The 16,523-nt window shown below is 37.1% G+C and overlaps 1 protein-coding gene and 1 pseudogene across 1 annotated transcript in view; both read left to right on the forward strand.

Moving 5' to 3' along the window:
• Pih1d3 (PIH1 domain containing 3) overlaps positions 1–11,946 on the forward strand; it is a 32,114-nt gene extending 20,168 nt beyond the window's left edge. Inside the window, exons 5-6 of the mRNA XM_013025841.1 lie at positions 7,297–7,382; positions 11,823–11,946. Of these exons, the coding sequence (XP_012881295.1) occupies positions 7,297–7,382; positions 11,823–11,946 (210 nt within the window). The remainder of the gene's footprint in view (positions 1–7,296; positions 7,383–11,822) is intronic.
• Positions 11,947–12,304: 358 nt separating this feature from the next.
• LOC105992782 lies at positions 12,305–14,978 on the forward strand (annotated as a pseudogene).
• Positions 14,979–16,523: the final 1,545 nt, after the last annotated feature.

Here is a 16,523-nt window from a genome sequence, read left to right on the forward strand (position 1 = left end):
TGTCTAGCCATTTTTTGTTCCCTTTCCCTTCCCTAATTCAGATAAATATATATTCAATATCCAAGGTGCCAAAATCAAATACAGTGATAATAGGGGATGAACCATAGGGGAGAAAACACAAAAGAAAAAAGAAATCATGTAGTACATTTAAAAACAACAACAACAAAGAAAAACCTCTTGTGTCCATGTCTTGGAGTTCATTTCACTTAGCATCATCTTATATGTCCAGTGCTTCTTGATCAGTATCATCCCTTTCATCATTCTCCTTGACCCTATCTGTTCCCTCTCCTCAGACACATTTCCCACTTTCCAGATTCTTTATATTTGTACATGGAGTTTTCTTCTGTATTTGTCCCATGTACCATTTTTCATTCATTTACCGCTGCCCAATACCTCCCCTCAAAATATCAGTTTCCTAGTACTCATGTTGTTAAACTGTTCGTCGAGAGGTCTATTCTATGGAGATTCACTCCTGTATATAATACACTTTAGTCAGCTATATTGTGTAGATAAGCATATGCCTTTATGTATGAGTATAGAGGAGGCTGTATTTTGGGCCTATGATCCACATATGAAAGAAATGTGTCCTTTGTCTTTCTGGGCCTGGATTATTTTGCTCAAATGATTAAGTGTCTGAGGAATAGATATCTTTAACTGGATTTAAACAATGTACAGTGTAGACATATACTAAAACATCACCTGATACTCTATTAATATATACAATTGGTATATTTGTATATATTGGTTAAAATTAATTTTAAAGATAAGAAAAGGAGCTAGGCTGTGAAGTCACTCAGACATGGGAGGGAAAGTGTGCTGCTTTAGAAAAGCAGATTAGGGAGTAGGCTCAGCAGGATCTTGTCAGTTAGCAAATGTCTAGGAGAGAGTAGCTTCAAGGTCATGGCCAGTGGCAAAGTGAGTGAGCAGTGTGAAGAATGAAGAAGACAAGGCTAGGCAGCAAAAAAAACACAACTGAGCACCAGTGGCTCATTCCTGTAATCCTAGCTACTACTCAGGAGATGTACCTGGAGGATCACAGTTCAATGCCAGAGGGGCAGAAAAGTCTGAGAGACTATTTCTAATTAACCAGCAAAAACCTGCACTGAAGACATCACTCAAGTAGTAAAGCTCCAGCTGTGAGCAAGCAAAACCAGCAAGGGCAACAGGTCTTGAGTTAAAGCCCCTGTACTTGCATATATAAAAAATAACAACAGCCGGGCTCTGGTGGCTCACGCCTGTAATCCTAGCTACTCAGGAGGCTGAGATCTGAGGATTGCGGTTCAAAGCCAGCCCCGGCAGGAAAGTCCATGAAACTCTTATCTCCAATAAACCACCAGAAAACTGGAAGTGGCGCTGTGGCTCAAGTGGTAGAGCACTGGCCTTGAGCTAAAGAGCTGAGGGACAGCGCTCAGGCCCAGAGTTCAAGCCCCATGACCAACAAAAATAAATAACATTAAGAAAATATATTCATTAACTTAAAAATGATCTATTGGTTTTGTGCTCTACTGTTGGAAAATGAAAATCTTAAAATATTTATTCTTTGGAGACATTTACATAATTTCAAAGTAGGAATCCATTACCTTTTGTTTTTGTTATTTTCCTACAGATTATCCTTGCTCACAAGTCTTCATAAAATAGTGTGGCCAAAGTTTGAAATTTTTATCTCAAATGTATTTCTGTAGTTAAATACTTGAAGTGACTCCAAATAAAAATCTACCCAACTTTTGCTGTTAATCATAATTTTAATATGTTTAGTTTCTTTGTTTTTGTTTATGGTGGTAATGAGGGTTGAGTTCAGGTCTTATGCTTGCTAGGAAGCTATTCTAGCACTTGAGCCATGCCTTCAGCCCTCTTTAATTATGGCCTCAGGTTTTTTCCCCCTGGGGAAGGGCCTAGGGTTGTCTTCAGACCGGAATCCTCCTGCCTGTGCCTCTTGCATAGCTAGAATTGCAGGTGCATACCCAATACCCAGCTTATTTGTTGAGATGAGGTCTTACTAACTTTTTGACCTGGCTAAATCATGATTCTCCCCATATCTACCTTCTGACTAATGTGTTTAGTTTCATATCAAAAGTCAAATATTCTTAACTTCTTCCTAACAATAAAATGTATCAAAAGTGGTTTGCATTTCTGACAAATAGTAATATTTTACCAATATTTATAACCCATACACTTCCTTAGATAACATCAGCCTAAAACTTTCTGTATGCCATTTGACTGAAATTTAAGTAAATAATATAGATTGGCCAAGTCAAATATGGTATCTTTAAATTATTCTTCTCTTCTGGTAGTGAAAAATGACAGTTCAAAGAAAATATAGAATGGATGGCCTCCATGAAACATCTGCTATCATGTCAATTTTCAAATACCTTGTGATAAGATCATATACCTTTATTTGAGAAACTAGAGAGCCTGTACTTGTACATTATAAGAATAGAACCTCTCAGATCATATTGTCATAGAAGTCTCTCCTAAGAACAGAAAAGAAAAGATTTTGAATTCAAGAAAATTATAATCCTACAATAATGACCCTCCCAATGGCTTTGATATAGTCAGCCAACTCTAGTACAACACTCATAGGAAAATAAATGAAGGCCTTGTGAAAACTATTTGTAAGCACTTGGACTTCTCTTTACTCTTTTCAGACAAAGTCCCAAAGTGAATTCCAAGACAGAGTAAACTAGTAGTTTTTTTTTTTTTTGTCAGTTGTGGGGCTGAACTCTTTAGCTTTAGGCTAGTGCTGTACCACTTGAGCCACAGTGTTACTTCTGGCTTTTTTCTGCTTATGTGGTGCTGAGGAATCAAACCCAGGGCCTCATGAATGTGAGGCAAGCACTCTACCACTGAGCCAATTTCCCAGCCCCCACTAGTAATTTTTGACTGCTTGCCTGAAGACAAGCGGAAAGTGGAAAGAAAGGTCTCATAAACCTTCAAAGTAGTGCACCTGTTGCTTTTGCTTTAGCAGGCCAGAAAGGAGATGTTTGCACCAAGTTCCTGATGGGCACTGTGGTAGCCAGATTCTAACATGGCCCTCAGTGACTCTTACCTCTTGATCTGAGCCATTTGGATAGTCCTCATTTTAGGTAGGGCTGACATGTAAAACAATGAGATACCATGAAAACCACAGTGTAATTTCTGAGGCTGTATTTTTTTATTTTGGTGGTACTTGGGTTTAAACTCAGGGACTCACTTCTTTGGCTTGCTTGTTTAGCTAGCATTCTACCACTTGAGTATACTGCTTTTTTTCCTGGTTATTTTGGAGATGGAGTTTCATGGACTTTTATTTTTGCTCAGGGTGGCTCTAGATCTCAGCCTCCTGAGTAGCTAAGATTATAAGCATGAGCCACTGGTGTCCACTGTGTGGCTGCATTTTTAAAGGTATTGCTTCTATTTTTACCTTTTGGATTATTCATTGTAGGGCAAAGACAACTCTTAGGTTGAAAGGTACTCAAGCAATGCTGTGGATGAGTCTGCATGTCTGTTGACATGTGCCAACACATGCGTGGGCTGTCTTATGTGCTAATCCTGTGGTCCTAATCAGACCTTCAGATATCTGTAACCCCAGCCAATATCTTAACTACAACCTCATGATAGACCTTGAGCTAAGCCACAATGAAATTGCTGATCCATAGAAAATGTGTGAGGTAATATACATTTGGGGGGAGGGTCAATTGCTTATGCAATAATAGATACAAATAAGCAATAATTAATAAGAGGCAGAACTAGAATTCAAACTTAAGTCTAACTCTAAAAGTTGAGCTCCCCAAAAAACTTTTTCCATAAAATTTTTAGCAGCTTTTCTTAGTATACCACTTAAAATAATTCATTCTTACATGGTGGATGTAGTTCAGTGGTAAAGTGTTTGCCTAGTGTTTGAGAGGCTCTAGGTTCTAACTTGAGCACCATTAGAAAAAAGTCTGTCAGGGGCTGGGAAGGTGGCTCAGTGATAGAGCGCTTGCCTTGCATGCCTGAGGCCCTGGGTTCGATTCCTCAGCACCACATAAGCAAAAAGAAAAAAGCTGGAAGTGGCGCTGTGGCTCAAGCGGTAGAGCGCTAGCCCTGGGCTGAAGAACTGAGGGACAGCGCCCAGGCCCAGAGTTCAGGCCCCACAACCGGACCCAAAAAAAAGAAAAAGAAAAAAGAAAAAAGTCTGTCAGGGGCTAGGAAGGTGGCTCAGCGGTAGAGTGCTTGCCTTGCATGCCTGAGGCCCTGGGTTCGATTCTTCAGCACCACATAAGCAAAAAGAAAAAAGCCGGAACTGGCGCTGTGGCTCAAGTGGTAGAGCACTAGTCTTGAGCTAAAGAGCTGAGGGACAGCGCCCAGGCCCAGAGTTCAGGCCCCACAACCGGACCCCCCCCCCAAAAAAGAAAAAAGTCTGTCAATCCTAGGGTGGTGGTACTTGGCTGTGATCCAATCTACCCAAGAGACAGAGACCAGGAAGAACACAGTAAGAAACCCAGCCTTTGACAGTCTGAGACAAAAAGTGCTGCAAAAAATTGGCCAATTTTTTTCATTCTTTTAAATGAATTCAATTTACATACTATGTAAAGGAAGGAACAGAAATTTTTATTTGGTCAATGGCATACTGTAAATTTAGCAAATTAGGACTTAAGCACAATCAGAGGTTAGTTAAGTCATCTATGTTTCCAGGTGGTCATTGAGTGTATCAATTACTAACAAAGTCTGATTTTTCAAGGGCATTTTTTCTGTTTCATCTATCATACCATCCCACCTAATCTGTCCCTTCTAGTACTCCCTTGAAACCACGTTAACATACAATTTTCATTTCCTTAAAAGGAAAAATTAATGAGTTTTTCTCCCAATTACTTTTCACTAGAACTACAAATGATTTTAATAACCACTTGGAAGTTCTGCCTAAAAGTCATATCTAAATTGCACATGAATCTTCCTCAGTTGTCATTTCTAAGATTTGGGAAATAGTATTTTTTGCCGAAAGACCTAAACATTTTAGAGTGAAGAAACAAATATTTATAGTTTTTTATCCAGTGACAGAAAACATCAGATATTAAAAGGCATCTCAATTTCACTTTCTAGCATCAGTGTGGTTACATTAAAAGTGGGAAGTTTTGTCCAATAGAACAATCATTTGCTTTCTGTTGGAGAACCTGTAAAAACCACTTTATTTCCAAAAAACAATGTTTACTCCTTCTACATGCAACACATTCTAACACACACACACACACACACACACACACAGATACCCACAGACATATTTGGTGCTAGCCTTGGGGCTTGAACTCAGGGCCTGGGCACCAGGATTTTCCCTTCAAGGCCACTCTACCACTTAAACCACAACCCCATTTTGGGCTTTGTGGTGGTTAATTGGAGATAATAATCTCACAGACTTTCCTTCCTTGGCTTGCTTTGAACAAGGATTCTTAGATCTTAGCCTTGAATAGCTAGGAATATAGGTGTGAGCCATTGGAGCCTTGCTTTAACATTTTGTATTCTAGTTAATGTTTTCATACTGTGTATATACTGAAGATTTGTAGGGAGTACTGGAGACATATGGATATGACTAGATTTTTAGATGATATTGCAGAATTACTGTGTGTGTGTGATAGGGGGGAGAGAAAGAGAGAGAGAGAGAAAGTTCTCATTATGTTATCTGAACTGGCCTGGAATTCCTGGGCTCAAGCAAACCTCCTACATCTCCCAAGTAACTGAGACTACAGGCAACTACAAGGCCCAGCTTACTTCTAACAGCCTCTGAAAAATGCACTTCTTTTGTTTAAAGCATCTCCAATTATGAAGATTTGAATTTTTAAATATATACATTAACAGTTGTTTAATGAAATGATCAAGTATGGGGAAGATTTACATAGAATCATATATGTATATATAAACTTTAAATACAGATTTAATAAAATGAAGTATATCTCATGAGCATGTGTTGGTCCACATACTTTATTTGACAAGGACCTTTTTTACCTTCTTTGAGCTTTTTATGGGAATTCCAATGGTCCCATTAATTACTTGTTATGCCTTTTATTTAAAACTTGTTTTTATCCTGACCTTGTCAGCCATAACATCTCCAAACATCCAATATTTCACACTTTCTAGTTAGTCCTAGGGAAGCCTTCATTATGCTCCAGAATTTCAGGTTGCATTTTCTTTTTTTATAGAAACCATATATCATCTCATTTATATGTATAAGTATATGCATGTGTATATACACAGATGTGTAGGTGTATGTGTGTATATATACGTATTGCTGATATATAACAACATCTATATATGAACATTAGTATATATTAGAGATGAGACTTTGGTGTGGTGAAATACACACTCATTCACAATGATGCGTAACCATCATCAGTATATAATTCCAGGGCATGTTTTTTTCAAGCCAAAGGAAACCTCATAGCCATTAGTTATTCCCATTTTCTCCATCCTTCTAACTCCTGGAAAACTTCAATCTACTTTCTGTCTCTATGGAATTGCCTATAACTAGAAACCTAGAAATACACCTTTTGATGCCTGGCTTCTTTCTCTTAGCATAATGTTTTCAAGGTTCATTGGTAGAACAGTACTTTGTTCTTTTTTATAGCTGAATAGTATTCCAGTATATAGCTTTACTACCTTGATTTATTTATTCACTAGCTGATGTATATTTGAGTTGTTTATACATTTGTGCTATATGAATAGTCCTTCTATGAATAGAAAGATTGTGCATATATTTTTGTTGGAACATCTTATTTCTATGGGCTTGGGCACATTCCCAGTAGTGGAACTGTTGATTTTGATAAGACATTTGTTAGTGAAATCTTACTAAACCTGTAAATTCTCTTTCTGCTGAGATTTAAGTTCTATTTTTATTCTTTCTCTTTTGTTATGATAATGATTTTTCTGAACTGCAAAACTCTCTAAGATATGTGGTATGGGAATTTTTACCAGGAGACTACAGTATGGTATCAACATCTCATACTAGCACTTTACGTAAACAGTTTTTATACACATTTCCTACTGATAGAACTGTAGCAGTACATTTCAGACAATGAAGATTGCAAGTAAGTACCACTTAGCTCTGGACCTATGAAGCACTGTCAGGTCACACACAGTTGTCCTGGCACTCACTAGTCTTGTTTGTTTATCCATCTGCAAAATAGGGCTATTAATCCCTGCCTTTCAATGCTGATAAAAAAAAGACAGGACATAACCCAATATATGGTTGGCACTTGATAAATATTGGATTTCCTTTCCCTCTATATTGCTACATTTTTCATTTTAACTGCTCTCCAAGATTACAATATTTTTATTCTCATTTGATCTTAGGTAAAAATTCAACTGCCTGATACAAACCCTTCTGATATTCACATTGATGTTGAGGATACATACCTTGATCTTCGCACTCCTAATAAGTGAGTAAAAAATTAAAACTGGCATAGTATAATATTCATAAATGCTAATGATCCCAGAGTCCATATTCTTTGTGTGTGTGTGTGTGTGTGTGTGTATGCACGTGTGCACTTGCATGTACACATGCACTTGTCCTAAGGCTTGAACTCAGAGACTGAGCACTAGTCTTAAGCTTTTTCAATTAAGGCTAGTGCTTTACCATGTGAGCCTACAGTTGTACATCTGGCTTTTTGGTGGCTAATTGGAGAGAGAAGAGTCTCGCAGACTTTCCTGCTCTATCTGACTATGAACTGTAATCATCAGACCTCAGCCTCCTGAGTGGGTAGGATTATAGGTGTTCGTTTTATAAGTGTACAGTTATTTTGCCCTAAGAAAAGTGAAATCTCAGATATTTGATCCACATAATACAAAAGTATGTTTGGAAATACTTTTTTTCCCCACTTTGCACTTTGCTTCTATACATTCTATGTGGGTTGACGTCATCAAAACAATCTCCCTCCCTCTCCCTTCTCCCTCTCCTCCCCCCTCTTTCCCTCTCTCTCTCTCTCTCTCTCTCTCTCTCTCTCTCTCTCACACACACACACACACACACACACACACACACACGTAATTAGAAGCTGGCACTCGTGGCTCATGCCTGTAATCCTAGCTACTTGGAAGGATGAGATTTGAGGATTACAATTGAAGCTAGCATAGGCAAGAAAGTCCATTAGACTCTTATCTCCAATTTATCACCAAAAAATGACAAGTGATAGAGTGCTAGCCTTGAGCACAAAATCTAAGGCACAGCACCCAGGTTTTGAGTTCAAGGCCCAGTACCAGCATAAAAAATAAGCTAGAAGTGGAAACCCCTTAAGTTATAAGTCTTGCATGTGAATTTTTGTATAGTGATGGCATAAAAGTCACAAATTATGTAAACTTTTGTGATGTTATAGGGCTCTAAGGTAAAATATGACTATGTTTATTAGAAATCAATACAGTCTTGTTATGAATTGTTTAAAACAAAACTTCAGTTAACTTGTCACTAGATTTTCAGATTGTGTGGCTACATTTAAAAATAATGCAGATGATGAAATAATTTAGTTAGTTTTGTATTTTCAAGTGTAATCTTCCTATTACAGGGGTACAAAATCATGTCCCTCAGAGTGTACAATAAAATTCTGATTACAAAATATTTCTATTCTTATTATTCACTTTAAAGAGTTTCACATCTTCTTTCTTTGTCCTTTGTACATGCATTTACTCTTCCACACAACCTTTGAAAGGCAAGTTGGCTAAATTAATAATCATTCTTACATGGTATTTGCCCATTTGCTAAAAGCACACACATATCTACACACCATGGACTTAATTTCCGTTTTTCTAGCATTTCTCACTGTCTCCATCAATCTTTGGGCAGCTGTTCTAGCTATGCTGTCATTTCAGATATCTATCAGAACCCACAAAATGAAAAAATCTCCACCAGAAGTACTGAAAGTCTCCATATAGAGTATGGGCTGTACTGGCTCATTTGTATCCTGTGCTTATATATTAAGTTATGTAAATGATATGCACAAATGAAACTATTAAGTATATTGTACTTACGTGTTAAGTGCTCAATGCAGAGCTACTATTAAGAAAACCTATTTATTGAATTCACTTATTCCAGTCTGTTGCTTTGGCTAGCATATTCCCAATATAGAGCAAATAAAAAGGAAAAAAGATGGGGTGGGGTGGGATAATTTTCAAGACTCTCCTGACTTTTCACATGAGGTTTCATTGTTTTTCTAAGTGAATTATTTGAATACCATAAATGAATACTTTAAGTGAGATAATAAAACACTATTACAAAGACAAATGTAAGCTAATTGGGTTGAATGTTGGTCCAATTTTTCATACCTTGCTGTGTTCCTTTAATTCAGTTGAGAATTCATGGATGTTCAAAGACACTCTTGCCTAAAATAAAGTTTTCCAAATGGAATAGCTGAACTGCTGCTCAATGATTTTTTCATTTCTGCAGGAAACCTTAAAAAAGCCACGTGTTTTTAACTCAGCTATGTTAACTAAATAAAATTAAAATTACAAGGTTGTGTTTTATTTGTTTTTACAATCAATTTAAACTTTAATGTAAACATATTAACTTGAGTTAACTATATTGACAATTTTTTTACTTTCATGTATTCTTATTTGCATATAGTTTATAGTGAAAATTCACATTGGATAAGCCTAAGCTATAACATTTTATAACAAGCATATTGTCAAGGTAAAAGCAGAGAAAATGGGTTGAGATATTTATTCAAATTTTATAGTATATAATAATTATTCAAATGCCATTTTGTAGTGATTTAAATATTTGTTTTTCTTTCATTTATTTATTCACTCAATGCTAGACACTAGGGGAACACCAGAATATAGCAAATATAGTCATTCAATGACTTGTATATGAATAAGTATTCATAGAATTTTCATTTTGTTTAGATATAAATGTGCAGATATCAGACGATACAAGACTAGATAAAAATATACTTCCCTTTTCCTAAGAGCCTAAATAAGTTGCATAATCATGTTCAAGTTTTTAGTATGTGAAACCATATACTCATGCCTAGACAGTAATGGAGAGATAGATAGATCATTCCATTCGCCACTGTCAGTTTTGGATTTATTTCTCTCTGGACATAGAAGTGCACATTATCATTGGAACTCCTTCTTCCATTGATTTATAGTTGTCTTTTAGTGCAATGAAGCTAGCATAGTGAGCTCTGCTTTCTTTTTCAAGTGAATACATTATCATTTATAGAATAAGGGATGAGGCAGATATAATTCTATTGCAGCCTCTATTGTAAACAGCTTTAAAGGATGGACTCTAAGTGGTTTTTTGCACTAGTTTTTTGAGATGCCAAATATTACTAACTAGAGTAAAATATTTTACTATTTAATTACTTCAGGTGAAGGGAATTGTTTTTCATATCCCCATCTGAAATGGCACAAAAGTCACACAAAAATTCTCATTTAGGTTGTAGTGTGGACTAAATACTTTTTCTTTTTTGTGTCAGTTCAGTCCTGGGCTTGAACTGCAGACCTGGGTTCTGTCCCCAGGCTTTTGTGCTCAAAGCTAAGGCTCTACCACTTGAACCACAGCACCACTTTGGGTTTTTTTGGTGCTTAATTGTAGATAAGAGTCTCATGGACTTTCCTGTCTTGGCTGGCTTTGAACATCCATCCTCAGAGCTCAGCTTCCTGAATTGCTAAGATTACTGCCGCCCAGATAATTCTTCTAAGTGAGCTCAATCCTCGGATCTTAGTGATTTGCAAATAAGTATAGAGTATTTTCAAGGGTTTTGTTTTCAAATACCACTGTTTTATTCAAATAGTCCAGAAGTGCCCCTAAAATAAAAATCAGCTTTCCTTTACTGATTTGGATAGGAAGAAGCTTTTTTGTCCACCTTTTAGAGAGACATCCAGGCCTTATCTACTGAGAATGTGAGGTAACAAGTGTTTTGCACATTTCATTTTCTTCAGATAGCAGCATGTGCTGACCCTATGCATAATTCAGATTCACACTACTGTGTCAGAATTATGGATGTCTCATCCCAGCAATGCATCTAAAGCATGGAGCCATAAACTGCAAACTAAATCCAGCAATCTATCATGGGGAAATTTTTGTCAATATGTAGTAGAAAGAATCAGAAGCAAGCAGGGAGAAGTACTCTCATTGATCTGATTTTGAAATAATTCCAGAACTGGTTTTCCAAAAGTACACTGACAGTGGAGACTCAGCCTAAAGCTGTGTTTGCAGAAGTGTGATAGAATCAACCATTCCAATCTTTAGATTTGTATCAGTCAGCCACATTCCACCTACACACAAATAGAACTGGCAACAAATCTGTCCAATCTCATGGTTCTATTTCTGTGTCATAAACATAGGCTATGTTTAGGCAATGTAAACTAAGGATAATTTAAAAACAAGACATACACATACACATACAGAGAGAAAGTGAGGGGGGAGCCGAAAGAGAGAACGAATCAAAGCAACAGCTTGGATTTCTAAGGCCCCAAAGTGTTATATTATCTGTGGTATATAGACATATGTTTGATCCAGAATTTATACTGTCTAAATATTGTAGAGAGGCTGGAAAGGTGGCTCAGTGGTAGAGCGCTTGCCTTGCATGCATGAGGCCCTGGATTCGATTCCTCAGCACCACATAAGCAAAAAAGAAAAAAGCCGGAAGTGGTGCTGTGGCTCAAGTGGTAGAGCGCTAGCCTTGAGCTGAAGAGCTGAGGGACAGCGCCCAGGCCCAGAGTTCAGGCCCCACGACCGGACCCCCCCAAAAAAAGAAATATTGTAGAGTCAAGTATCTGAACATTCTACTTGGATGTGTGGCTCTTGATCATCTTATTACATAAGGAAGTAAATTCCAGATTTTCATTAAATTGAATTTAACTTTGTTTTACTTTGTTTTTAGGAAGCTTTTGGTAACTTTCCCCCAGCCTGTACAAGGAAGCAGTGCTAAAGCATCATTTATAATGGAGACAGAGACACTTGAAGTCACTATTAATGTGCAGAGAGATTTTGAAATTTTATATTAAAGCTGCATGAATAGAAAAATGCTCTATATTCTCTTTGCTCTTACATTTTTAAAAGCTCCAGCATTCAATTTTTGGTATTCTGTTACTCTATTAGGAAATATTGTTGTTTCATGTTAATATATTTTTATAATATTAGCTGAACAGAATTATTTACAGGTTATCCAATTAGACAACCACATGATGAATTACCTAACTGAAATATGAGCATGCAATTATTGGTCCACTTAAATTAGTAGTCTGAAGAACTTAAGCCAATTAATTATACTACATAGAAATTGCTCATTATTGTCACCAGAAAAATATATTTAGTAACCTGTTTCTAATTTAATTTATAGTATTTTCTATCTAGTTTCTCAATATGATTCTGGAATATACAAGTAACAAATGATTATAAATAATTTGATGTCATAGCAACCGCATGTTCTTGAATAAGTAATACTCTTGAACATGAAGTATTAATTTGGCTTCACCAATAAGGCTTTCAATGCCTGGATATAGTTAGGTCAAAATATTTTACCTGGGGCTAGGGATATAGCTCAGTGCTAGATCCTAGGTTCAAATCCTCAACACCAAAATGCCCTTTATTTGCTATAGGACCTGTATTTATATTTAGTCAATTGAAGTCCGTGACATTTAAAAAGATTATGCTAAGATGCACGCCATATTTAAAGATCTTGTTCTCTCTCATTTCCTATTTGCTTCTTAATTGGACATAGCTATTTCAGTCCCTTTCCTTTTCTGTACTATGGCATAAGTATATTCCATGGTTATTTATGAATAAATTATATATTTAATGCAGGTGTGACTTGACCTCATCATTATAGAATGATAGAATTAGTGGGGAAAAACTTTTGAAAAGAAGTAAACAACTGAAATATGTTAATCACTTCTATGTTAACTATTAGAGGAATAAACACTCAAGAAGTTACTTCCTCACGTTACTTATGTATATAACTGCTGAGCATCTAGCTTGTGACTTGATTGAATAGAAGGACTAAATTGAAATTTTGGGAGGAATTTAGAGGAAAATAGAGGATTTCAGAGGGGAACAGTACCAGAATACATTGCAACTATGAATGGAGATGACAAAACTGAAATCTGTTGAATAATGGGGTAGTGGAGATGGAGAAAGTAAGAATAAATGAATGGTCAATCTGACTAAAACACTATATTTGCATTGTGAAACCCCATGGTGAAACCACTTTAAACAATTAGCATACACTAAAAAATGAATAATATAAAATGTATCCTGTGTGGGGTATAGGCAATAGTGGGAGGACAAAAGGAGAGAGGGTTAGTTAATATGATCAAAATACTTTATGTACATGTGTGAAAACAGAACAATGAAACTCAATTGATACTAGTTTGTGAAAGAGGGAGGAAGGAGGAGGAAGATTAATGGAGTGAACCTGTCAAGGTATTTTGTAGGCATAACTGTAGGTATAACTGATTAATGCTAATCAAATTATGAGAGAAAAAGAAAATATTCCTTATATATGTAATATATTATATATACACACATATATATACAGATCATGGAATATGACTTCACTATGTGAAAAATATATTTTGCAATTTGCAGTAAGTGGATGGAGCTGGAGGCCATCATGTTGAGCAATATAAGCCAAGCTCAAAAAGCCAAATATTCATATTTTCTCATTTGTGGAACTTACACACACACATGTCTAAGGTCCAAGATATATTTATGAATATGTATATACAAATATAAATATATAAGCATATACATAGAACTTGATTGTAACTATGTAGCTGTTTTGGGGGAAAAGGAAAGAGAGGGGAAAAGAGACGGATGGAGGGTGAATAATGGCAATACAATTGTATAAGAAATCTCACAAGGGGTTTTTGGTATCCAGTTTCTCCTTGTGCCACAGAGGTCGCTGCAACCACAGCTTTGGTCCGCTTGGCACAGGGTAGACATCATCTCGGTGGCCACATAAACACGTGGCATCATGCCTGTAGTGGCTGAGATCAGGGATGCAACTTTTCAGGATGTCCCTCAGCTAAGAAGAAGGGGGAAACCAGGTCCCAGAAAGGTGGAAAGACTATTTGCCAGTTGGACATCGGATGTCTGGAGCTTGTTTTATTGCTTTCAAAGTTCCTTTGCAAAAGAAGTTTGAAGTGAATCTTGCTCCAGAAGAATGCTTTTCCCCTTTGGGTCTGTTTAACAAAATCCAGGAACAAAATGAAGAGCTCAGATTGATTATTGATTTATCATATACTAACCAGAGGGTCTTGCTGTGTAGCTCAGACTGGCTTTGAATTCAAGTTCCTCCTGCCTTGGCCTCCCCAGTACTGAGATTACAGGTGTGCATCACCATTCTAGGTTAAAAAAGGATTTACCAGAAACTCTTTCATATTTTAAATTTTTTACAATTGTGTATCAGATTAATTCAAATGTGCTGTTAATGGTTTTTTTGAAAAAAAATAAAGACAATGGAAAACTTATTGGTTTCCACTGCCCCCATAGCTTAAACAGAATTGGCTATATCATCTGCAGATATTTGATTAATGTAGAAGGCACAAGGCCAGATGATGCAATCGAATTATTTAATAGGTGCCAAGGACATTGCATAGAAAGACAAAACTACATTGAAGATCTTCGGAATGGGCCTATCAGGAAATTGGAATCCTGGTGCATGTAGGTCAGTAGGTGTTGAAGACTCAGCACATATGGAACCAGTCCACACCACTAAGAAGTCTGCTAACCAAGGACCTACATGCAACCTACATCAGACCCATGGCTATCCTGCAGCACTTCCAGCACCTCAGCATTTTCATTCCAGACCCTAAACCTGTAACAGTCATTCTGAAAATTTTCACAAAATCAAAACATTTTCCAGAAAGGCAATATGCCTCCTTCTGGGCCTACCAGAGAAGATTGCTCACAACAAAGATACCTTTGGAATGTAAAATCAAATAGCATTCAATCATCCCAGAATAAGATATGGTTTGCCAGCAGTTACCAGAGACTAACCTGTCCAATCTATTTGTGGATGGACCGAATGATATAAAGCTGTGCTGGCAATCTATTTGGACACCAGCGCTGGACGAAGATGGCTAGAGTGTCTTTTAATAAAACCAGGTAAATGAGATTTCCCTCCCCTCCAATTTTTAAAAATCTATTACTCTTTTGTGCTCAAACATGAATATTTATCTCATTTCTGATAGATACAAAAAACAGCAATTTGAACAAAATTTGTCATTCTAGTCTTAAATTTTTTCTGAAAGGAAGATAGTTTGAGGTTGAATAACTTAACATTTCCTTTGTAAATTATTATTATTGTAGGTTGTGGGGCCTGAACTCTGGGCCTGGGCGCTGTCCCTCAGCTCTTCAACTCAAGGCTAGTGCCCTACCTACCACTTGAGCCACAGTGCCACTTCCAGCTTTTTCTGCTTATGTGGTACTGAGGAATTGAACCCAGGGCCTCATGCACGCAAGGCAAGCATTCTACCCCTGAGCCAACTTCCCAGTCCTACAAATTGTTTTTTTAATTGGCTTTTCTCCCCTTTGTATTTTCTTCTAATTAGCCTGTGTATAAGTACAGAAATTTTTAGTGTTTGTCATGCTCTGTTACTGACCTAGTCATTAAGGGTATCTCCTCCCTTCACCCCCAGCTATTCACCATTTCTCTTAAGATCCTCCCGGAGACAATAATTTCTTTACAATTTAATCACTACCTGGAATTAATTCAATTTTGTTATTAGATATTTTTTAATTTGAAAGTCAGTTTTGGAATTTGATCAACTTCTTTTCATTGAATTACCAGATATGCCATCTAACACAGGGATAGATAAAATTTTAGGGATTGTCAGTTGAGCAAGAGAGACTGAATTGATAAATAAGAATGATAGGTAATTTTTCTTTTGGTCGGTTGTGGGGCTTGAACTCTGGACCTGAGCACTGTCCCTCAGCTCTACAGCTCAAGGCTAGCGCTCGACCACTTGAGCCACAGCGCCACTTCCATTTTTCTGGTGGTTTATTGGAGATAAGAGTTTCTCAGACTTTCCTGCCCAGGCTGGCTTTGAACCACAATCCTCAGATCTCCTGAGTAGCTAGGATTACAGGCGTGAGCCACCGATGCCCGGGGGATGCTGGGTAATTTAAGTTATAATTTACCTGACAGGGTAAATGTCGTCAACAAGGTAGAACTATCCAGAAAACTTAAAATTTTTATAGATTATAAAAGTCACTTGAAGAATATAACAGGATATGACCACAAATTGCTTCTTATATCTGAGAAATACTGTTGGTGATACTGCTCCTCTTTTGAACATAACCCTCTAGGATCTTTTTTTCATTTGCTTTTCACATTGGAGTAGTGATTTTTCTCTGGTATACACGGGTATGCTACTTGGGAGGGTACTAATTATTTGTAACTTTGGAGCTTGCTCAGGAAATATCTTTTTATCATGATACAATAAACGTTAGTGAACATTTGCGGGGGTGGGGGGGGAAGAACTCTCACAAGGCTCATGCCTGTAACCTTAGCTACTCAGGAGGCTGAGATCTGAGGATCATGATTCAAAGCCAGCCTGATCAGTAAAGTCAGTGAGAG

Source organism: Dipodomys ordii, unplaced genomic scaffold, assembly GCF_000151885.1.
Source record: "Dipodomys ordii isolate 6190 unplaced genomic scaffold, Dord_2.0 Scaffold88, whole genome shotgun sequence".
NCBI classification, from domain to species: Eukaryota; Metazoa; Chordata; class Mammalia; order Rodentia; family Heteromyidae; genus Dipodomys; species Dipodomys ordii.